This window comes from Grammomys surdaster, unplaced genomic scaffold, assembly GCF_004785775.1.
Source record: "Grammomys surdaster isolate TR1022 unplaced genomic scaffold, NIH_TR_1.0 169, whole genome shotgun sequence".
Classification (NCBI taxonomy): Eukaryota; Metazoa; Chordata; class Mammalia; order Rodentia; family Muridae; genus Grammomys; species Grammomys surdaster.
The window spans coordinates 5,592,624-5,617,761 of record NW_021604617.1 but is presented as its reverse complement, the minus strand read 5'-3'; the positions used below and the strand labels follow the sequence as shown (position 1 = coordinate 5,617,761).

The window sequence follows — 25,138 nt, the reverse complement described above, 5'->3', positions numbered from 1 at the left end:
ATTAAATTAGTGCCTCCTAGCCATGCTTCCCACCCAACCTTGATCCTCGGAGGAAGCAACTGATACAAACAGGATGGGACCTCTCCGTGCTGTTATACCTTGCTCGTGTTTGACTTTGGCATCTTCTTAGTTGTGACCCACATTTGCAGAGAACAGATGACCACGGACTTTCAGAGGCGCCTCTCCAAGGTTATCTTTGCATCTCCGCTATGTGGTACAGGAGGGTGTTTCAGGATGCCATTACATCCTGCCCATGCTGGGGAAAAGGTTGTTACTTAAGTAACACAGTGCTAACCACCGAGCGCTGTGCAGATTTGGAAAGCCACTGCAGAGGCAAACGTGTACAGCAGTGTGGTGTTTCCAACAACCTTGTATCCTACCGGGGCTTGATTAATGGAAAGGAAAAAAAAATCTAAAAGGTATCTTACGTGGGTGAAAAGGGACACCCCCAGAGGCCATAAGGTTACTGAATGAAACCCCCAGTGCTTGGGGTGGACTACCTCCTGTGAATTGTTGGCCAGAGAAGCCCCTGAGGCTCCAGAAACCATAAAGGCTGTTGCTGCTGCTGTTGTTTGTGTGCCAGAACTAGACAGGAAGAGCCTGTTGCTGAAGACACTGCATGTGAATGAATGCATGAATGCTTTGACTATAGGACAGGGAGAAGTTAAGGTAGGACTGAGATGGAAAGGTCCACTCTGTGGTCTGGCTTTCATAGTGCAAAGGGGGGGGGGATGGGAGCTACTCACTGAGAACTGTCATCAACATGCCTACTTGTCTCTATACCCTGAGTGCTAAAATATCAACATGTCAGACAAGGCTTGCCTTCTTGTGCAACAGTGTCTTGGCTTTCACACTGGCTCGTTTTGTGTCAACTTGATACAAGCTCAAGTCAGAGAAGAATGGAGCCTGAGTTGAGAAAATGCCTCCAGGAGATCCAGCTATAGGGCATTTTCTCAATGGGGGAGGGCTCAGCCCACTGTGGGTGGGGCCATCTCTGGACTGGTGGTCCTGGGTTCTATAAGAAAGCAGGCTGAGCAAGCCATGTGAAGCAAGCCAGTAAACAACGTCCTTCCATGGCCTCTGCATCAGCTCCTGCCTCCAGGTTCCTGCCTGCGTGAGTGTCCACATCTGGTACTGTAAGCCATGACAAATCTTGTGGCTGGAAGGTTGTAGATCCCAACGGGAACACAGCTTCTATTGTTTATCTAGATGGGTGGATATGCCTGTCAAATTACCTTCTAAATGTGCATTTACACAAATAGACCGCTGTTATTTCCTGCCTCAACCGATAACTGCTGGAGATGCTCTGGAGAACAGGAGACTGCTCATGGCACTGTGGTGCTGTGGCACAATGTCCAAATTCTTAGATACAGGTAGTCAATGACAACTAGGACCCCCACCAAGGCTCAGGGATAACTGTAGAAGAAAGGATGAAAAGAATGGAAGAAAGAGTCTTCTGTAACAGCTTCCTGTGAGATTGCTACATTCCACCCTGCAGGAAGTTCTTTAATCAAGAAAGTAAACAAATTCAAAACAGTTTCAGGAAGTCCCTGAAACTTACCAGATACACTAGCAACACCCCCACCCCCCTCCAGAGTGAGCAATAAAAGCTGAGTGTTCCTGTCAGAGAAGTGAAGCCAAGCTACAAAGACTGTGATACTACATCAGCAGCTGGAGAGAGGTTTAGAACAGTCACTTGGAAAGGTTCAGCTCCAATCTGCTGTGCTGCCTACAGACTACACAGTGGAGTTCTCAGTCTTTTGTGAACTATCACCTGTGCTGGGGCCGGCCTTGGTGATGCAGCTGTCTTGGAGTCCTTTCTGTTCCTCTAAGCAACCCCTTACTCATAGCCCAATACAACTCACTGGTTCATCAAATTTGACTTGAGTGGCATCTGTACTTTGGTCTGTTATGGGATCCCTATGTGGGATGGAGAGACTTTTGGGCTGTGTCTCCCCAGGAAAAGTTTTGTCACACAACACCTGGTAAATGCTGTCCTCTCCTTTGCCAGAGACCATCATCCTGGGGCTCTGGCAGTGCCACACTCCACACTGACCTGCTGCCATGTCAGCTGCCCCAAATGATATCCACCATCACCCTAAAGGTGGACAGGATAGACACAAAGGGAGCATTCAGATAGACACCCTTGTTTTGCAGAAGGGGGAAGGGCTACAGAACCATCTTAAGGTTCTTTCTGTTACAGCAGGAAATTCAACCCTCACAGCTGCATGTCTCTAAGATTCAAGATAATAAAACAGCATTGTTCACTGAGGGTCACACCCGGGCCTAGACTATGCCTTTTCAGATGACTCCATCAAATGGCAACACCAGCAGGAATCTTACTTACAAAGAACACAGAGGAGCCAGGTACCTCACAGAAGGTCATAGCGCACTTGAACCAGGGTCCCACCAGGCCGGGGCACATGAAGCTATGATCCAAATCACTCCACCAGCTCTGCTCTAGCACACAGTAGGATAAAACTGATAGCCTGCTGCCTATTAGTCAGTCAAGGCTGCTGTGGACCTCCCTCTCACAGGAGAAGCCGAGATTGGCTCTGCTTAGCCTCCGGAGACAGGTGGTCCTGGGGACAAGGGGCTGGAGTCTGTAAGTGTCTGGTAAACACTTTAAAATAGTCAAGGAGAGGCAGGTGAAAAAACCACAAACAAACTTCCACCCAACGCCTTCTAAACCCTGCCTCACCATGCAGTGTGGTGTTGAAGGTAAAAGTGCTGTAGCCACCCCCACCGTCACAATATCCCACATGGTTTTTGCTGTTTACCACAGAACCATGTATCAATGCAACCCTGCCTAGTAAAGCCAGCTACCCTGCCACATGCCAAGAAGGCAGAGCACACACAGTCAGGATAGGAACATAAACCATGCTGGCTCTATTTCTCCTCGAAGAAAAACTAGGAAGTGGAAGGTGTCTGAGTGAGCGCATGCTCTAGGCAGGTAGGAAGATCGAGAAGCACAGAGAAGGGAGCTCTGAGCAGACTTCGGGGTTGGACAGGAAAGGGCCCTGGGAAGGCCTGGGACAGAGATTTCCAGGCAAACAGCTCTCCAGAGACGCCCCCCTGTGGAATCTTGATATAGACATGCTTGGGTCAGTGCCAGTCAAAGGTGATCCCATCTCAAGGAAGCTGTGCTGGTTCCCAGCAATCCTCCAGTTAGCCTCGGCCTCTCTGCTCTGCCACGGGGTTATTTTTCTTTACTTTCAATTTGCATTGCAGACTGGAGAGAAATGAATTACATCCCCCTGGGTTTCTCCGTTCCATACAATTAAGAAAAGCTATTTCTTAGTCACAAGGCAGATGAGGACAGAAGATGTTCCATTTTCTCTCTGCAGGGGGGCTGCCGCCACTCAATATTAATTGATCCTACTCTTCATCCATAAAGCAGGGGTTGAAACAAATTTTTGGTCACAAAAATGGCAACTATTACACTATTAAGGTGAATTATTAATGGCATCCCCATTAAAGCACACTCCTGTTCATGCAGGGCCGGCTGCCACAAATGTGCGGAGTGTTGCTTTAATAGGGAGAAATGAGTAAATTATGTAGTCCTCGTGGATCCGAGATGAATTACCAGCACCTATCTTGTTCCAGGCTGGCTGGAGATTTTCCACCATTTCATCACAACGAGGAACACACAGAAACCGTGTAATACGGCTCGGCTCCCAGCAGGATGGCCTGTCAATCGAATGCAATTTTATTTTCCTGCTGGAGAGCAGACAGAGTGAAGACAGCAAGACACGAGAAACTCGAAAGCTGAGGAGACCGGCTGTTGCTTGGGGGAGGGTGTTTATCTGAGCATGGGAAAAAACTTAATGCATCCGTTAGGGAAGCATAGAGGAACGGAGGGGGATGGACAGGCAAGGAGGGGGAGGGAAATGAGCAGGAGGAGGAGGAATAAGAATGCTGGAGAGAAGAGAAGATGGCAGGGGAAGGATCAGGGAAGGAGAAGGAGGAGAGAGAAGGAGGAAAAGCCTGAGGATGAGAGGGCCACATCCATTCCTGGTGCCAGAGTCATCACACACTGGCACCCAGGAAGGGCAGTTCTCAAGGTGGTGGGGGGTGGGAAGGAGGACTGTGGTACCCAACCCAGACAACTCCTTAGTCATTTGTTGTTTAACATCCAGTCTTCTACAAAGCTAACCCCAGGCAGATCACTAATCTTGACTCCTCTGTCTAGAAATTAGGCTTAGCAATTTAGAAGCCAGCTGAAACATATGATTGAGTCTAGAGACCAGATTAGCCCTGCTCTCCAAGCCTGTGATGTGAGTTATACATTCAATGGGTCTGTGACTCCGGCCCCCTAAGAAATGATAAAGAAGGGAAAGCATACGCCGTTATCATTAGCTCCTGGGCTAGGCTGCACCCCCAATGAAATCACTCTTGTTAAGGCCCTTCACGAATCCAGGCAGCCATCCCCCAGTTACCGGCTGCTAAGGCCTCACAGTTGCCCCTCCAGCTGGACACCTGCCCTGAGTCAGACAGAACTGTAGCAGGATATTTATTCCGCTACACTGTATTGACAGCAGAGCTCTGTGATTAGGCAGAAGAGGAGGTGGAGCTGGGAGAAGAAACGAGGAAGAGGAGGGGAAAAAGAGAGGAAGGGGAGGAGAGGAAAGAGGCTATCAGCCATGGAGAACCAACGATGGGTCAAAAGCTGTCTTGGGTAGCAACTTCTATCAAAAGGTTAGATACTGGGTAACAACTCTAATTGTGTGGGCATCTTGTTGATTGAGCAGTTCTAAATATATAAATCCTTTAGATAATCATTAAGCTTTAAGAGTCTCCTTTCTACCAAGTACTGTAAGGATGGCAGATACTGTCTGGGGTTCAGCCGAGCTTTGTGCATGCAGTGTGGTGCTAGCATCTCGTGGGTGCCAGGGCCTGCGCATCTAGTTAGCCGGAGGCCCGGTCAGAGCCGAGGAGCAATGGGAACATGGCGGCTGCCTGGCGACAAGCCAGACCGGGCACCATTTTTCTAAATATCACCCCTACACAGAACTACCTGGTGTGGGTGTTTAAGCAATTCAATAGAGTCTCAGAAGATTAGCATTGATACCCTTTCTTTCCGTTCACTGTGGCAGAGACTGCCACAGTGAACTGCACCAGTTGGAACCCACACCCTCCCCTTTCTAGCCAATCTTCCTGGATTACAGACGCTGGAAGCTATAAACTCTTATTTCCCATCCATGGGTAAGGAAACTGAGTCACCCCAGAGTTAAGGGCTTTCCCAGGCAGGTTTGGGTCAGAAACCCTCTCTTCTCACGACCTCATAAGCAGCTTCTTACAGGGACTGTAACTTTAATTTTTTCAAACCTTATTTTCAATGATGGTTCTTCAATGCTTTAACCTCCTGTTAGCCTACCACCCACCAGAGGTAGTGGAAGGGAAAGGATACAGGGGGGAAGTGGACCTGTTTAGAAAGGTTCTTTGCAGCAACTCCTTCCTGTCTGTGTTGTCTGGAAATCAGCAGTTCAGATCACAGGTTAGCAGGCAGCAGCAGCTCAATCCACTCACAAATACTTCACAGATACACCAGCAGTCCAGTTCGATAGAGTCAGTTTAGCAACAGTGGTGACACGACCTAGCAGAGACAGCCAGGCCTCAGCCTCAGCTTGAGTCAGCAGTGCGGACCCAGAGGAACACCAGGAGAAGTTCTCAGCTGTGCCTCTTTCAGGGAAATGAAGATCAGTGAAGGCAAGAGGCCCACAAGCGTTGCACAGCTAGCTGTACCAGCAAGCCAAGCTCTGTCTCCTTCAGTCCATGGCGTCCTGTTTATACCCTCCAGACATCACGTGCCCTCATGTGCCTTGCCTCACCATGTGTCTTGCCTCAGCACGAACATCCAATCAGCCCAAGTACATGCAAAGGGCCAGAAACTGCAGCACACCACCAGAAGATTTTTGGTGTGTTTCTTTCTATGGAGTCCTGACAAATGCAGCTCAACTGTGCAATATAAGGCCGACCAATACCTGCGTGTTGTTAGCAAAGATTCCTTCATCATGTGTCCTTTCACGTGCTTGCTTTAGCAGAACATCTTCTCTCCTGTGTCTGCTTCAGTGAAACGTTACTTCACTAATCGGCCTTCGCCTTTCACACCTGTGTCCACTTTAACGAAACGTCCCTTCACGTGTTTGCCCCAGCAAAACACCATCCAAGCGACTTTCCAAAGAACCCTTAAAATGTCTACTTCAGGGACAGATACTTAATTTAACTAACCTGCTTGTGTTTATATGCAGTGAAGTATAATGAGTTATCACCAACCTTACCTCTAAGTCTGTCAGTTTCAAGGAGTTAAAAACTCAGCTGCAGTTTAGCTTGGGAACCTTGGGCTCACTCCCTAAGGAGGCTGCCTCAGGCGCCCAGCCATAGCTCAAATCAGCTTAAGGCTCCACGGAAGAATGTCCACTTCCAAATTCATATACGTGGTTGTTGGCAGGAGTCAGTTCCTGTGTTGTTGAAATGCAGGCTGGCTCACAACATGGCTTCCCTCAGATGGGGTTTGTGAGAGTTCATGATGGTAGCCAGTCTTTTTATAACTCAATCTCAGAAATGGAAACCACTGTTCCCCTGTAGCCTACAAGAAGCAGGTCAGTGGCTCCCACCCGTATTCCAGGGAAGGAATGACAGAAGAACAGGTTTTATAATGTGTAGGACCCCGAAGGGCTGTCATGCCCTGGCTGAGACGTTCCGTGTGCTGCTGTCTGCAAAGTAACATTCTGCAGTTTTTCTAAGAACGAAACATCCTGTTGAAGGATGGTGCCCCAGGAAGGGAATTTACACTTGACATCCCATTGCCCCCTAGTTGAGTTCCTGTTTTTCCTTGAGTTTGTGTTTTTCTTTCCCTTGCTTGGTGTATATATATATATATATATTGAACCTGCTCAGTAAAAGCTTTGGCATTCTCTCATAATGGATGACCTGAGTCTGAGTCTTTCTTTAATCCCCCAGGCCTATGCTCAGTACCGTGGCATGCTGGTTATTGTCAATAATGGATACCCACTAAGGTCACACAGTAATGAACAGAGAAGCCTAACTTTAAAGTTGCTTTTGTTTCTCATGTCCAAGCTCAGTATGGTCCTTAATATCCCTCCTAGTTAAGGGGTAAAACACGGTAGCTTTACCTTTTGAGGATACTGGCTCCTAACACTTACCAAGATAGGTTCTCTTGGATTTGAGTTATTTTGATCTAACTTACTGATATGAATCCCACAGTAAGAACCTATGATGAGACGTCCCACAGACCCCCAAACATGACAGACTACTGCCATTTCCTTTGGTTATCTGTCAGAGATCATATTGCTGAAGGCACTCACACACTTCAGTCACAGGACATGGGGAAAAAAAATCAAGCTGGTATCAACCTGGAAGCTTCATCCCTATGACAGCATTCATGGTGTAGAAGTTTCTACATACAGAGTCAAGAGAGAAAACTATTCAGCAGTCATACCCAGATGTGTATCTAGAAAGCTACAGTAACAACTGACCTAGCAAGGATATACCCACTGGGACATTAGTGATAGCAACAGTATGGCAATAACCAGACACCACTTTCTGCTTAAAGTAAAGCTTGCTCAGAAAGAAGAAACTCATATCTGGTACTATGCCATAAATGAATGAATGAATGAATGAATGAATGAGTGAATGAATGAGGAAAACAGGTTTTATCTTTTTACACATTGAGTAGTGCCTCCCTCAACCCTCATCAGAGAAGCTACTTTTTGTAGTCCATGGCAATTAGTGCAGAGACCCACAAGCAGTCAACATACAGGGAAGAAGATACTGTGAAGTATTCAGCGCTAACAAAGATATCTGTATCGTGCCTTCTCCCACCCAGAGCTCAGGGATTATTGTGGACAGGAGGAAAGGGAAAATTTTAAGAGCCAGAGGGAAGTAGGTATGTGTAGAGGAAGATTATTTGCTTGACACAAGGCTATTGCATACATAAACTCACTACAGTTAATGACTGCATGCACAAGACCTGTATGAAGTCAGGCAGGCTAGGCTAAACCTGGCATGGGTGGGGAGGGGTCTCATGGAGTATACCACCCCTATCTGAGGAGCTATTGGCAACTGATGGCTCCTGAAGGAGAATTGGTGTGGGGGGCTGGGGGACCTTGAGAGGTTACCCACGCTTCAGTAGATGGCCCCACACCCACGCACATACAAGACAACACTAAGGAGAATCCGTAGGTTTTTTTTTGGGGGGGAGCACATTAAACTGGAAGGGGAAATGGTCAAAAAATAGGGAAGAAATTGGAGGAAAAGAAGCTGGGGTGGGTGGATTCAGTCAAGACACCTTATAAGCATTACGGAATTCTTAGAACAATAAAACATCATCACTAAAAAAGTAAGCCACAATGAAACAGGAGTAATCCTTTGCTATCGTTTACACAGTAACATGAAACAGTCTATAATAAGAAGGGAGATAAGTGGGCAGACCATTTGTGGGTTCAGCAAAGCAGAGAAGAAGCCTCTGTCCTTCCCCCAATCCCAGCATCCTTCTTATCCACCCAGGCGAGCAGACACGGCACCAATAACTTTTCTTTCATAAGCTTCTTCTTGCTATGGCTAGTCAGATCATTTCTCACCAGAAAGCCCTAACTGACTGAACACCCAAGGCGTGTCCCTTGAGCGTGTTCAGTACAGCTCTTAAGCCCAGCCTAAAAGCACAGCTCACTGGCTTGACTGAGGCTCTGAAGTGTCCTAAGATTCACTTGAATGTGGCCAAAGATTATACTTGGGATTATCAGGGCCTTTCTGTAGCCCACCAGCAGACAAATATCCAAGGAATTGACCAGACAACAATAAGTAAAAGCTAATCCCTCTCCAAAATGACAGTGCTGTGTCTATCTTTAAGGAAGACACACACACACACACACACACACACACACAACTCCAACAAGCAGGCCCACTCCCTTAGAAAGCAGATCAGTCTTGTATTACACACAGCGTTCATCCCTCAAGCCATGGAGTTCCGTGCTCCTAGACTAATGCTGAATTAGTCTATTACCCATGAGAGAGTCCTGAAATATTCCCCTCCTCTTTTTTGTTTTTGTTTTTATTGGTGGTGATGGTGGTGGTTTGTTTTTGTTTCCGTGTTTTGAGACATGGTTTCTCTGTGTAGCCCTAGCTGTTCCAGAACTTACTATTTAGACCAGGCTGGCCTTGAACTCAGAGATCCACTTCTCTCTGCCTCCGGAGTTCGAGTGCTGGGATTAAAGGTGAGTACCACCCTCCCCCCAATAAACAACTGGCACATCCTGCTCCCCATAAATCCTATGTGTACCCCTAAGAGCATGCTTCTCCTGCAAGATGGGAGAGAAGCTAGGCTACTGTAAGCTCAGGAAGTCTTCTCTGCCTGCTTTGCTTTACTTACATATGACCCAAGGGCAGGTTCTCAAAGACAGTGACTTTCTAGGCTTAATTCCAGGAACACAAACTCACCTTCTCACACCAGTGAGAAAGGCTTCAGAGATAAAACCTACTGGTCTCTTTTCTTCCAAAAGTCATCAATCAGTGAAATCTGATCACTTAGGGTAATACTGAGACAGGGGACAGATAGGGAGAAAAGGCATGACAATGTCACGGTCAAAGCCATCAGTTTGCATAGTTAATATACACTACAAAAACGGGACAGAATTCCCATGGAACTGGATAAAGCCTCTTGATAAAAATCCGTTTAAGTCATATTGGTAACAATTTATAGGCCACATAAAACAATAACTTGCTTTCCATTGCACTCTTTTTTAAAACATTGTTTTGTCAGAGGACAGCCTGAAAGAGAGCAGGTTCTCTCCTACCAATACACAGGTCCTGGGGATTAAATTCATGTGTTTAAGGCTTAGCAGCAAGTGACTTTACCCACTGAGCCACCTTGTTGGTCTTTCTGTTCCACTTTAGTTAAAATAGATAAAAATTATCATGACAGGCTGCTTTTATTGTTTGTCTCTACAGAAAATAACCATTTGGTTTTACTTTAACAGATAACAGTCATTACTAGGGAATCCCACCCTACTGAAGGGAGCCTTGAGTTCCTGAATTGGACTGCTTGGATCACACACAGGCTCATCCCAGAGTCTATCTTCACACAAAACTATGTGCTGCTTCTTGATCTAGAGTCAGAGTGGCTGGGACCAGAGCACTAAGAGTTTTGCATTGAGACAGGAGAGTGGAGAATTAATTCCCAGCATCCTTAAATCTAACCTTATCATTCTCATTAATAATCATGGAAGGATAACATTAGTACCAAGAACAACATCAAAAGCCAGCCTCGGAGAAGATACGTCTGGGAGCTTTGCTCTCAAGGCCTAAGTCATGTCATTCACAGGACCTCATCCATCTCCCAAAATCTGCAAGCTTGAGGTCTGTTTTATAGGAAGCAATTTCCTTTTGGGAACCACGTTTTGCATATTCTGCTTAAAAGCAAGGTCTGTTTCTAGCATACCTCCCAGTCATCGGGACCTCCGCTTGCAAGTCACACAACTGAACAATTTGCATGAGTCTTCAAAACAGAAACTGACCCTTAGCAAATATAGGAACTAAAACTAGAACTAAAACCAGGCAGGAATAAATAACGTCACAATGCCCAACGGTGGCTTTTACCTAAACTGAAATTAAATATATAGACACATTCTGCCTCACCCTTTACTGATGACACAGAACCTAAAGATGGGTCAGAAAAACTAAGCAAATAGTCTGAAAACTGCACTGGTTGGGGCAGACAGTTTCATAGAGACCGATTCTCCCTAGACACCACAGCAAATTCCTAGCAAAAAAAAAAAAATGTCTCCCTGGACTCAAGCTCAAGTCTGACCTTGCTTTGTTTACAAAGCTGAGACTACAAACCAACCATCCTCACCCGCCCAAGTTCATGTTTGGCCTCTTAAATCTTAGCTACAGGTCAAACTTAGCCCTACCTTAGAACAAGTGGCACAGGGAAGCCACAGCCCCACTCTAGCAGGCTCTTAGCTAATATTCATGTTCTCAGTAAGCAAAGTAGTCTCTCCAAATAGAGTGTGGTGTGTGGCTGTAACGAGGCAAACAGGAGAATCTCTGGGCTCACTGGTCAGCCCTCCTTGCCTAGGTGGTGAGTTCCAGGCCAGTAAGAGACCTTGTCAATAAAAAAGGTGGACAATCCCTGAGGAATACAACTAGAGAGAGACCTCTGGTTAACACACACACACACACACACAATGGTCTCCAACAAGTGATGGGCAGAGTCCCTTGCCTGTTACTGCTGTTAGTCACATTATCATGACTGTCCTTGTCACCCAAGCCTGTGGCTCTTGTCACAACAAATGGGTGACCTACAAGGATTCGCCAGGAAAGCCAAAATGCAGCAGACCTAAGAGCTGTGTGCCATTATGGCTTGTGACTGACAGAAGCACCTCTAGGCCTGGCGGGTGTGAAAACTGAAGCCACAGCTCAGACACAAGCCTATCTCTCAAAGTGGCCAAGATCACAAAGAGCACAGGTCCCCTTACATCATTTATGATACCTCCCTTACTCATGGGTGCTCAACAAACACTTCAGAGTCCTCCAGGCTCAGGCTAAAAGAACCACATGGTGAAACCCTCTCTCACCAAGAACCCTCCTGCAAGGCACATAAGCCTCACCCCTGCTTGCCTTGCCTTTCCATAGGTGACCTTGTACATCCTAGTTAGATGCTAACTCAATAAATGCCTGACATGGCAAGTCAGGTCCACTCATACATGTCCCAACTGTGGATCCCAGGTAATTTCTGTGGGACTTGGTCAGCCTAGCAGGGAACCAAGAGGAGTCATCGGGGAAGGGTGGTGGGGGTGGGAAGTCAGAGGCAGTAGAGACCTTATCAAGGCAATGGCTCCCACAGAAGATCTGAGGCTGGATTAGCATGCTATGACCTGCCAGTCCACTTCTGGAGTGATCAGTTAGTTCTAAATGTGAAAGCCACAGAACTGGAAACGGAGGCTGTCTAGATGTTAGTGTGTGACTGGGCAGGAGGCTGTGCGTGCTGAGCAGAGCCGGAGCACTGGACTCCAATTCTGAAGGAGGGTGGAGGGTCAGATACTCACTTTCCCCAAGGTTCCTGAGTCAAGAGCTATCTGTCAGAAGACCCAGCCCACTGCCAAAAGGTCCCTAGTCAGCAGAGACCTTTCCTCACCCACCCACCCCGTGCTCTGCCTTCAGCAGGACCTCGTAGCTTCCTCACAAATCCTTAGTCCCTCCCACTTTTCTGTCCGGTTTCTCAATGCACCCCTCCACAAAAGTTGGAAGAACCCTTACCCCTGTTGTTCTCAAACTGAAGAAGCATCAGAGCATCGGAGGGATTTATCACATGGGGACTATTTTATATTTCACAGCATCTGGAGTAGGGACCAAGACTTTGTATCCCTACAAGAAGGGGGTCACATCTGGAGAAACCCTGAGCCCAAATCTCAGCTGCATGCGAAATCCAGGTATTCCGAGTGTACATGTCTTCTCTCCAAGGCCCCTTAGGACCTCAGGTAGCCTTGGCACCAGAAAAGCCAGCACCCACTCTCTTCGTTCACACTCCTCTCCCAGTCACAACCCCAGGGCAGAACGCACAGCTTTCTCCCTGACCCTGTACCCCACTGCTCCCTTCCCAGCACAGGACTGTCCACCACAAGGCAGATCTGGAACCATGCTCTCCTCCAATTCAGCAAAAGCTGCCTCCTTTCAGGGGGTCTTCCTGAAAGCCTACCTCTTGGGGGGTGCTCCTCATAAGAGATGGGGGAACTTCCACTTTCACAACACTAACTGCTTACCATAGAAAGCCCCAACCCACCCACACACACACACACACACACACACACACACACACACACACACACACAGTGGCCTGGAGGAAAGATTGGGAACAAAGAGAACTGCAGGAGGCTCACGCAGCCCTGGGGGTTGTGGAGAGAAAGACTGCACACTGTCACCCACTCACCCATTAGAGCATCATCTGTTAGGATGTCCACGCATGCAGTAACACATGCCTCCCTGCTCAACTCCAGGCCCAGCTACATCCCTTGCAGTTTCAATACTACCCAGGCCTGGGCCCTCCCAGAATGAACTGGCACAAAGCAGGGGCTTGTGACAAATTTGTAAACGAAGTTTAAAAATAATCATATTGGGCTGGGCATGGTGTTGTATGCTTTTAACCCCAGCACTCAAGAGGCAAAGCAAGTATATCTCTGGAAGCCACCCTAGTCAACATAATGAGTTACAGGCTAACCAAGGCTACATGATGTGGCCTTGTCTCAGGAATACAGAAATAAATTAATTGGGGCCAATGACTCAACAGATAAAGGTGCTTGCTGGCAAGCCCAAAGGCACGAGTTCAACTCCTGGGACCCATGTGGTGGGAGGAAAAATGAAACCTGCAACACACAGCATGGCACATGTGTGCCCACACACATACACATAAACTCAGTAATAAATGTAATAAAAATGTTTTAAAAAGAATAATTGTATTGGCTTGCCTTACGTCCTCTAAAATATATTACAAGCCACTTAAAGGAAGTAAAATATATGATGGTGTATGTCTAGATAGATCTGTAACTATTAAACATACTGTCGCCGGGCGGTGGTGGTGCACGCCTTTAATCCCAGCACTTGGGAGGCAGAGGCAGGTGGATTTCTGAGTTCGAGGCCAGCCTGGTCTACAGAGTGAGTTCCAGGACAGCTAGGGCTACACAGAGAAACCCTGTCTCGAAAAACCTTAAAAAAAAAAACCACACACTGTCTATTAACAAGCTGCCACCAACACTGATACCACCTCCACTCAGGTAAAGGAAATGTACATCTTGGAAAGTTCTCAACTGTGGCCCTTGGCCAGTACCCTTTCCACACCTGAAGCTCACCACAAATGAAGGTTTGAAAGCCTTGCTACAGGCTTACTGACTCAGAGCCCTCCCTGAGGCAGAGAATGGGGATTAGGGGTCCAACAAGCCTCACACATAGCCACCATGACTGACACTGGACATTTCTGTGCTGATGCTCTAAGTTTACATATCACCACCCCCTGGGCAACAGCACCAGGCATTTAACTCACCGCTAAACATGCAACTCGGGGCCAAGTATTGACAATAATAGTGATACATTCATTTTCAGAGTAAGATAAAAAACTGTGGCCTATCATCTAGGATCAGTCTTTCTCCCAGCTGTAGGGAGACCACAGCATGAGAGAGGACAAATTCCAGACTGACTTGGCTGCTTTTGTGGTGATGTTTGGGGCTACCGCTGCCCACGCTGGAAACTAAATGACAGGGGACCCGTCTATGATTCATTGCACAGCATGCATGTTTTGAAGAAAAAAAGGTTCCCTGTGCTCTTATCACGACCAGACAAAACTCGCACACAGCATTTAAGGACGAAAGGCTGGCAGCAAACATGCAACTATAAGCCTTGTCAGCACACTATCAGAAAAATCCCAAAGGCCAGCTCTTACGGAGCCCCAGACAGGAAAACCACAGGGAGGGGAATGTTTTGAATGTGGTCCTGGGGCCTGCTGTGGGAATTGTGCTGTGCATCATGGGAACAACTTACAAGAACAGGAGAGGAGGAGGAGGTGAGTGTGAAGGTGCAGGCCATGAGCAAAAAGATGACGGTGCTTTTCACACGGAAGCTCTTGAATTTAGTTTATGCTTGCCACTGAAGGCCAGAGATTGAGATGTTCAGAGTGGGTGGGAACATTTGGGTATCATTTAGAACAAAGGGCCCATTCCACCAACCCTTGGCAGCAGGGCCCCAAATGCTAATCGCTTTCATTACCTCTGCGAGTTCTATTTCTGTCTACTTTTCTGTCTCATAAAAGACACTAAGCCTATCTTACATGGGTGCTCTTTCTTTGTAATAATAAAAAAATAATTATTATGTATAATTATATTATTAATATATTATATGGTGATAATGTACTGTATGTTGTATATTATATATAATTATTTAATATATTACATAATGCCAGCGTTTCTAGGAATACATATAATCATATAATATGTTATTTATTATTATATGTAGTAGTAATAGTAATAATAATAACAACATGAACCAGAGATGTCGCTCAGCTGGTCAAGTGCTTGCCTAACATGCACGAAGCCCTGTGTTCCCTCTCCAGCATCACATGTGTAAGGCATGATGGACAACACATGCCTGTAATCCCAGCTCTCAGGAAGCTAAGGCAGAAAGGCTGCTACAAATATGAGCCCAGCCCAGATGACCTAGAAAATTCCAAACCAGCTGGTGTTGCCCTGTCTTAGAGAGAGAAAAAGGGACAGAGACAGAGAGATTGATGCAGTACCAGAACCAGAGTAAATATCTCTAATTCATGTAAATAAATAAGCTAGCCATTCCCATCATCACTGTGTCAGTGTTAGAAATGTACGAAGGCTCAAACACTCTGGGAAGCAATGAGGTAGCATCTTAAAAACTCATACATGCCACACACCCTGCCAACTCCATGCCTGCTGTATTTGTACCATAAACTTATCTACACACACACACACATGCACACACACACACACACACACACACACAGAGAGAGAGAGAGAGAGAGAGAGAGAGAGAGAGAGAGAGAGAGAGAGAGACCTGTTCACATAGGTTCACAGCAACATTTCTTTAATAGCTCCAAACTGCACCTAGTCCAGTGCTCAACAGGAAAAGGATCCGATGGTTGTAGTGAGTGCTGGGAACTAGAAGGATCAGGCTCTTGTAACAGTGGTGGGGTCAGAGGGCCAGATTAAAGGAGCCAGACACCAGGGTTGACACATTGTAGGTACCATTTACATGCCATTTGGAAGAAAAGAACAGAAATGAAGCAAAGCAAATATAAAGGGCAAAGTAAGAGTTGTCCAGGGACTCTACCCAGAACCCCCTGCATTCCCTGCTGCACGCCAAGCACATGAGGACAGCCTGTGCAAAGTTCTCTGTCCTGAATGTGGTAGTGGCCGTGAAGACGGTTCCATTTATCGACACTACATACTTAATACGGGTGTGTTTTATTGCATGCAGCCGGGTATGCACAGTGTGCAACAGGGCTCACAGGCTGGTCCTGCGCCTGCCTCTGGTCTCATTTCCTACTTACTACCTGTCAAGGCCATCACAGCTTCTGAAAATAAAAGTGTGAATACATTAAGATGTGAGGAGAGGTCATCTCTTGGTGCTCCACAGCTAACAGATGCTTAAGGCAGAGGCAGAGCACCCACTGTGTGACACTGAAGCCCAGACCCAGGTGCCTGGCAGTCCCCAGGACTGACTGTTCCTGATTTCTCACGACCCATCACTTCTGTTCCCACTGTCACTGCCCTGTCTGAGGCCACCTGCTCCTTGTCTGATGACTGCAAGGATTTCCAAACAGTGATCTCTCCCTTAATGTTCCCCCTTCCGTCCTTCCAACTAAACTTAGAAAAATCTTTCCAAAATACAACTTTGTTCATAACACATACCCTTTCCCTGTCTTATAAACCATAAGGCCTCTTGAGAGAGCCTAAATTCATCAACTCAACAACTAAGACTCCATGCCTGAGTGCATCTGTCTGTCTGTCTACATCTGTGTGTATGTATATACGTGTTTATGACTCTGTGTGTGTGTGTGTGTCAAAGTGTGTGCATCTATCTACATGTATACATAAATGTGTGTAAAACTGAGTGTGTGTGCATGGCTATGTATATATATATGTGACACTGGGTGTGTCTGTGTATCTATGAGTGTGTGTGTCCATCTGTGTGTACATATGTTTGAGTGTGTATATGTGTACATTTCATGTCTGTATATATGTGTGTGTGTGCATATTCATGTCTGTATGAATGTGTGCATGTGTGTGTGTGCATCTTTGCATCTGTATACGTGTGTGAGTGTATGTGACTCTGAGAACATGTTAATATCTGTGTTCAGGCGCCTGTGTATGTGAGGTTGTAAGTACACACAGAGGTCAAAGGTCAATCTGGCATGTCTCCTCAGTGTCTTTCTACTTCAGTTTTTGACCCTCGGTTTCTCATTTTTACCTGCAGCTCGCCGATCCAGCTGAGACAGCTAGCCAGAGAAAAACAAAAGCCTTGCCAGTGCCTCCATGTCTGCCTTTTTAACATAGGTTCTGGGGCTCAAAATCAAATCTTATGCTTACACAGCAAACACTTTACTGACTGAGATATCTCTCCAGCCACAGCTAAGATTCTGTATCATCAGACCAGCACTTACTGTCCCCAAAGGCCATACTCCAACCCAACTGCAGCTCCCCACATAGACAGTATTGCCTCTGGGTTTTGTCTGCTGACTAGGTCCTTGTACTTTCTGGAATGGTAGTGTCTTCCCTCCTACCATGTCTTTTGCTCATCTTCTTCCTGGCTAGTTCTGATCTCAAACCTCCCAGCTGAGGAGATCTAGGTTTGAACTTTGCCCTTTGGTTTCCTGGCACCAAGTTTTGAGGCAGTTATAGGAGCCACCAGAGACTCAGGGAGGCATGGGTGTGTCTAATGTCCTTAACAAAATGATAAATGCTATGACCTTCAGAACAGCCATTAAGGCTGTGGGAAAGAAATCTGAAAACATGAGTTCAAGAACTTATAATTGCTCAGCTATGTAAAAATAAGGATGCAATGTGAATTGTATGAGGGGCTTCATTGACCTATAAAGCTACACTGTCAGAAAGATATGAAGGAAGGAGATAAAAAAAAAAATAGGGACTGGTGATCCCACCACAGGGCAAGATCCCACCCAGCTAAGTTTATTGTTTGTGTTTACAAAGGCAAGCAGATTCCTAAATTCAAGGTCAGCCTGAGTCAGAGCTAGTTTAGGCCCATGCATGGCAGAAATGGTGATTTCAGAGCTGGATCCCACCCAGCTAAGCTTATTGTTTGTGCTTACAAAGGCAGACAGAGCTCTGAATTTATTTGCCATGTTAAGAAAATGTACTTGGTGTCTTAGAATCAAGGGGCTAAGGTCATAAAATACTGATTCTTGGGATAATCAAAAGGGAACCTGGAGTAAATATATTGATATATAATAAAAGACTGAGTTTTGGTGTGCAAGAGAGAGCTACACAGAAAGAACTGCTTGGGGAGTGAACACAGCTCCTTTAGAATTTTTTTTTCTAGCATGAGCTGAACTATCTAGACGAGGTCTCTGGACAGCTGTCTTGAGCAGAACACAAGGCTGTCAGCTTGTACCCCACGACTGACTTCAAGTTATTCTTTTTGCCTCTCTCAAACACCCTTTCCTTAGAAACCCTCTCCAAGCTGAGGCTGGTCCTTGACACTTTAGGACAAGCTCTTCTCAGTGACTAAGAAAGAAAAACAACATCTGGTCCTTACCCTGAAGGAAAAGGAATGGGCTCACGGTATGAACAAGTAGAATTGTGTTCAGGATGAACTGACAGACATTTAGGCTTCAGAAGAGGGTAACTCTGAAGGGATGGTGGAGAAGGAATGGCTCCACCTCAGCAGAAACTTGGTATCAGGAAGGAGTAGAGCCTACACAGACAGGAGAGCTGGGAAAGGAGGGTCCTGGGAGAGCTTAATGCAGGAGCTGTAGATGCAGTCCTTCAAAGGGGATATGGTGGGGATCCACAAAGGCAGTGCTAGGCAAAGGAGAGCCCAGAATATGCTAGACCTTCATTTCATCAGTGCAGAAAAACCTGCCAAGGCGCTGAGTCTGGTCAGACATGTGTCTTATGCAAACAGGCCCCATTTAGAGGGCAGGTTGGCAATTTATCAGAGTCCTAAGAGCTATAACATTTGCCTGACGATCCCCAAGGAAATCATCAAAAATGCCCATGAAGAATTTATGTACGACATTATTTATAATATCTCAGATCCCCAAAATAACTTAAAAGTCCAATAAAGGGGACTGCTCCATAGATTATAGCACACTGAGTGTCTAAGTCACGTCAAGCCACTAAGTCATGTTTTCAAAGTTCATGGATGGCGGGGTGGGTACCTCACTCTGCAGCATTAAGCTGTAGAAGAGCAGGATTCAAAAATACCTATTGGTTGAACCTATCTATTGAGTGCCAGACACTGTTCTGCACACTGAGTACTTGAGAATACAGACACAATCTTCAGACTTAGGACATGGAGTTCTACCCTGTGAGGATGCCTGAAGGGCAGACAGCAAAGAATTAACAACAATAAGTAAAATACACAGCACCTGGGGTGGTTGAGGCCCTTGTGGGCAGTTTCCTTCAAATTCAAACTCTCCCTTTGGGAGGGAGGGAGAAGAGGAGGAAGAGGAAGCAGCAGCTGCAGAGGATACTCCTGAGACTGGGAGGGGAACAAAAGGTTACAGTCTGGGAAAGAAGAAACTTGGGATGAAAGGTTCTCGAGCTTTATAAAAGGAGCAAACTCCAATACGCGAAGAGACTCCAACCGGCCCAGCAGAGGAGCATTCTTGGATCTGTCTAAATGTATGCCACCTATGCAGAAAGCTCCAGAACTACAGTTTTCCTGAGTCACTGAATGCTGGGGTGGGCTTTCCGGTGATGCAGTTGCTTTTGAGTCCCCCCTGCTCCTGTTAAGTAACTCCTACCCACACTCCTGTTAGTAACCCACCCTACCCCAAAATTATTAGTTAGTTCACTAAACTGGATGCTAATACAAACAATTGCTTTGGTCTGTAGAGGGGTTGTGGGTGTGTGTGGAGGTTCTGTGTGTTGTATCTCCCAAGGAAGAGTTTGTCACACAGCACAGGCACAGCATGGGAAATCTAGTCCTTGGGATACAACCAAGGGTCAGATAGTCAGAGAGAAAGAGATCGGAGAGAGAAGCCAGGTATGGCAGCCCCAGCCTGTGAGCCCACCACTCAGGATGCTAAGCATGAGATCTGAGAGTTCCAGACCAGCCTGAGCTACCCAGGGAGACCCAGTGAAGCCCAAAGCAGCAGCAGCAGCAGCAGCAGCAGCAGCAGCAGCAGCAGCAGCAGCAGCAGCAGCAGCAAGAAGCATGACAAGAGAATGAGATCAGAGGAAATCTGGTGACGTTTAAGGAGAGATCAGAATCACAGGCAGGCTTTGGGTAGAGGAGCAATGGGATCAGGCAGAAGCAAGAACGCTGGGCTGTTCTAGCTTTTGTTGATGGGCACAAGTTTATTTCAACAACAACAACAACAAAAGTCACCCCACTGAGGAAAGCACAATGCCAGAAAGCTATGAGGGGCCAGTCACTGCGGCCCAGAGAAACAAACCAGGTGAGGCCGTAACTGCTGATGAACACGATGGGGCCTTACAGTCTAAATGACTCTTCTATAACAGAGAGATTTATTCAGCCCACTGCATCAGAAGCTCCTCTCCACCATGGCAGAAAGGTGTGGAAGAACGAAGTGCCTCACATCTGGCCAGCCAGGAAGCACAGAGAGAAGCAGCCTGGCCCTCACTTGACCCTCAATCTCACCCCTTATTCCATCCAGGCTCCCAGCTCATGGGATGGTGCCATGCACACACAGAGTGTTGGGAGCTGATAAAAGGAACTTGTCTTAAGTACTGCCATTTTGACTTTTGACTCCATTTTACCTAAGCTGACCAGCTCCCGGCTCTAAGCAACAATAGTTACTCAAAACATAATGCCTGCTCCTAACAACAGTAAGAACAAATGAATTTGATTGCTGAAGCAAAATCAATGTCAGCCGACAATGACGGAACACTTGGGAAAAGTCCCTAATCCCCGAGTTCTGATTGGTAAAAATTATAACTGTAACTTGGCTCAGATTAGTACGGGTTTTACGCTTATAAACCATCTTCCAGCCCTACACGGGGCTGCCAGAAGAAACAAGGCTCCCAGGTCCTTGTGTGGCGGCCCTGATCGATCAGCAGCTCTGCTCTGTGGTGTGAATAATAAAGGAGTTTGTTGTTTCACAAGCGGTGCCACTGTAGTATTCTCCTCCCTTCTCATGGCCGACAACAGATACCATATAATGAGAGCGGGTCTCAAACTCTTATTTCTTCCCCTGCTGGGATTAGAAGTCTGAGCAGCCACTCTCCTAATTATAAAAGAAACACAACCAACGTGCGAACACCACAAAAGAGAAAAGCATCCAAAGCTCCAGTGTCCCAGCTCTCAGGGCACTTCCTGCAGATCTTTCTACATAGACAAAGAACAGAGGCTGCTGGTGTCATGGTGGCCAGGTCTCTAGCGGGAAATGGGACCACGTGTGACCTTTAGAGGCATGTTCCCATTGACCACTCTCTCCAGTCAGTCCGATTTTCCGCCACCTCCTAACATAGTGCCATCATGTGGGTATCAAGCATACAGCATAGGGGGGCGCAAGCACTGCAAATCTGAACCCTCAAAATGTTAACCTCGGATGGGTTTTCACATGCTGAGGACGAGAAGGAAGCAATCCGACAGAGAAGACACTGGGTTTGGTTTTGGTGACGTGGAAGGGGTTTGTGTGAAGAAGCCTAGTTGTCTATGTCCCTTGAAAATCCAGAAGCACTGGGGCCTTAGACTAGGGGATGGTAGCAAGAAGAGATATGAGAAGGAAGGGAAGAGGAGAAAGCATCACACCACTCCTACCTCCCTAATCCTCATAACGCCCGTGACAAGGATACACCACCCTATGACAGCCCATTTTATGGACTGGGACCAACCTGTAGCTCAAGAGGCCTGGGTGATTTACCACTCTGAACAGCCCTTGGGTTAGCCCCACCAGTTCAAGGACCCTTCCTTGTGGGAGATGCCCTGTGAGAGAGCAAAAAGGAGCTGAGCCCAGGGCAGTGGCCGCTTCCTCATCTTCAAGGAAGTCCTAACAGGTGACAATGCTAACCCCTCTTTCCCCCCACCCCCACCCCCTGCTTCTTCTGAGTTAGCTCATTAGACAGGGCTTTCATTGGAGTGCGATGACCATTTGAAGAGATACAACTGACTGGATTAGGATTTAGGGACTTGGGATTGATTCAAACACTGTATATAAGCTTACGGGCTGGGCAATCAACTCAGGTCTGCACTCTGATGCTGGTCTCCAGAGTCAGAGTTCCATGGGATTAGTCTCGTGACTCTGTCACTTTTCACCCCCCCCACCCAGGTCCTGTTCCCACACTTCCCCTTCTCCTTCATATTCACAGAAGGTGAACATATTCCCCAGGCACTCAAGGAAGCAGTATTTTAAGACACACTCAGGGAAAGGGTTGGTACATGCTCCTAATTTTCTGCCACCCAAAGGGAAGAGCAGGTCTCTTCAATTTTACCTACCATTCTTGACAACTGGGACCTACTAAGCTCTTTAGCCATGTCACTGGGTCTCCCCTATCTACCAGAATAACCTCCTGCAGTCCCCAGAACCAGCCCAACTGCACATGGTAGGTGCTCAGGATGCTAAATATCTCAGGACATACTCTGTCATGGTAACTTGAGCATCCTTTACCTGTCATCCCAGGGCCACATCCTGTCCCCTCAGTCCTGGGCACTGATTGTGAAAGATGAGCCAGTCCCCATCTGTCAGATGAGGCAAAGCTTAACCAGACTGACAAGAGGGAAATGATGGTTAATGACCTTGGGGAGACAGGGGATAGACCAATTAGCATAGAGAACATTTTCTTCTACAGGGTTGGCTAACAGAGAGTCTACAAAATACCTGGTCTGGTCCACAGGCTGAGTTCAGCCCATCCATGTGGGTTGTTTGCTGACTGTCTTAGTTAGGGTTTTATTTCTGTGAGCAGACACCATGACCAAAGCAACTCTTATAAAGAACAACATTTAATTAGGGTTGGCTCACAGTTTCAGGGGTTCAGTCCATTATCATCACGGCATTAAAACCCAAAACTAAGACAAGCAAGGCAGCGTCCAGGCAGACATGGTGCTGGAGAAGGAGCTGAGAGCTCAACATCTTGATCTAACTGCAGCCAGGAAAGACCAGCTTCCAGGAAGCTAGAAGGAGGGTCTCAACACCTACCCCCACAGTGACACACTTTCTCCAACAAGGTCATACCTAATAGTACCACTCCCTGGGCCAAGCATATTCAAAGCACCAAAGACTCATAGCTTTACTTTGTATTTGCCTGCCTGCCTGACTGGTTGGTTTATTTCTTTGAGTTCATGTCTTGCCATGTAGTCCAGGCTGGCCTGGAGCTCTGTATCCATCCTCATGAATGGTCAGATGACTGTTGTGGGCCACCTCACTCAGGAGTTGCTATTTTAACCAGCCACTCTCTGGTAAAGAGGGCTACCTCTCTAGACTGTCCTGTTTTAGACTGTGCGATAGGTCTCATCCTACACTGTGTCCCACCCAGACACCCTCCCAGGACCTTGTACTCACCGGCAGTCAGTGTGGTGAACTCTAGAAAGCAGTATTCATAGGTCACATCTACCTTGGTCTCCACCTGAGGTCTCTTCAGAGTTGAGTAAATGTTTCCAGGCCTCTTCTCGTCCCGTTTCTCCAGCTTGTTCAGACTGCAACCCATCTCGACAGCTGTCTACAACAGGGAAACAACCAAGAGCAGACAGAGTTGTTCTGTCATTAATTTTGAAACACTACAGCACAAAAGACCCCCCAATTTTCTGGAGAAATATATCAAAGACCTCAGTGCCTGGGAAATCACAGGTGTGATTTAATACAGCCAGAACACAGGGGGACCGGGCCACCTTGTCTTCTTACGAGTACGCCATTACCAGCCGCCCTTGGAGAACTGGGTGACCCCCAAAATGTCCTTGCTTTGTATCTTTTCTCCTCTATCTGAGGAAAATAATACCTCAGAGTAGCTTCCTGCACTATCATCTGTATACATGATTTTAAAAAAATAGGGCCAAAAAAGCAATACTGTGCATTATGCTGTCAGCTCATCTGCAGAAATACAAGACACATGTCACCTTCCACATGGTTGCTAAGGGAGAATAATAAGTTGTTGTTATAGTCTCTAAACTCTGGCATCCTTTCTCCCCTCAACAATAATTATTTAGACAGGAATTGATATTCAAACATCTCAAAAGTAGATATTTTTATGGGCCTTGTCTAATAGCCCCCTTTTCTTCCCTTTTATTCAGGCCAAATGGCAGGAAATAACTAAACACACACACGCACACACACACACACACACACACACACTTCCAGTCATTTCTGATTAAAATGAAAGCAACAGAGCCTAATAGGGCCAGCGAGACCTCAAACAGCACCCACCGTGTTAGAAGATCAGTGGCCTCGGTGTACAAGGAGACAGAGAAATGAAAAAACAATCAACAGAGAGCAGGTTCTCTCAGGCTTTGATTGACACCAGTGAAGGTTTCCCATGTATATGTTTCCCTAAAATACAAACTCTCTCAGAATACAACACACACACACACACACAAGCCGGCACACACACAAAAATGCAGGGACTGCTTCCTTCTGAAGACACAGATTTCCTCCACCGGTCCATTCATAGGGTTCCCAGCTTCCTAAAGCAATCTGGCAAGTTTCAGAAAAACAAACTGAACTTCCAAAAAAAAAAAAAAAAAAAGTAGCCACGGCATGGGAGGGAACAGGAAAGGGCTAGGTAGGTACAACCTCAACCTGTCTCCACTTTGTAGTAATTAAAAAAGGCAGAGAGAATAGATAGGAACCAGAAGGCTGACTTATGCCTTAATAAGGAGACATTAGTGTCCAAGAACCGGAGCACATATGATGTATGTGCAGTCTGTGTGAACTGAGAACTTGGAAACTACTCAGTCATTCTTCAGACACAACAGCTGACATGTGCATCGGCTGCTGAAGGAGCCACGCAAATCAAGCTGCTGCCATGTGCAGGGGTGTGGGGGACAAAGAAAGCAGTAGACCTGAGGCTCGCCGTGCTGGGACCAGTACACTGTGGCATGGCAGGTCCTACGAGCACCAGAACAGGAGTAGGAAGAGTCCAGAAATGTCCTTCATTCCTGCTCATTTCCAAGAGTTGAGCCCAGCGGGAAAGGAAGGGGTCTGTGATCATAGCACAAGGCTGACAGGAGCTTGGAGGAGCTGAAGTGAGCTCTGTTACACAGACTTGGGAATGTGGAGATGTTGGGGGCCCTGCAAGAGTAAAGGATGAGGGAGAAAAGGAAGGACGGGCTGTGACATCTGTCATCCTTGGCCTAATAGGTCAGAAGCCAAAGCCACCACTCACCCAGAATGCCTTGGTGAGCTGTAAAGAGGGTCGTTGTCCTCTGAGGAATGAAGTCCTACCCCAGCTGTGGCTTGGAGAGG

General features: G+C 46.7%; 1 protein-coding gene across 1 annotated transcript in view; it reads right to left on the bottom strand.

Moving 5' to 3' along the window:
• Positions 1–25,138, bottom strand: part of Rftn1 (raftlin, lipid raft linker 1) — a 202,357-nt gene that overhangs the window by 161,441 nt on the left and 15,778 nt on the right. Inside the window, exon 2 of the mRNA XM_028766787.1 lies at positions 23,243–23,399. Coding sequence (XP_028622620.1) covers positions 23,243–23,387 — 145 coding nt within the window. The 5' untranslated portion in view covers positions 23,388–23,399. The remainder of the gene's footprint in view (positions 1–23,242; positions 23,400–25,138) is intronic.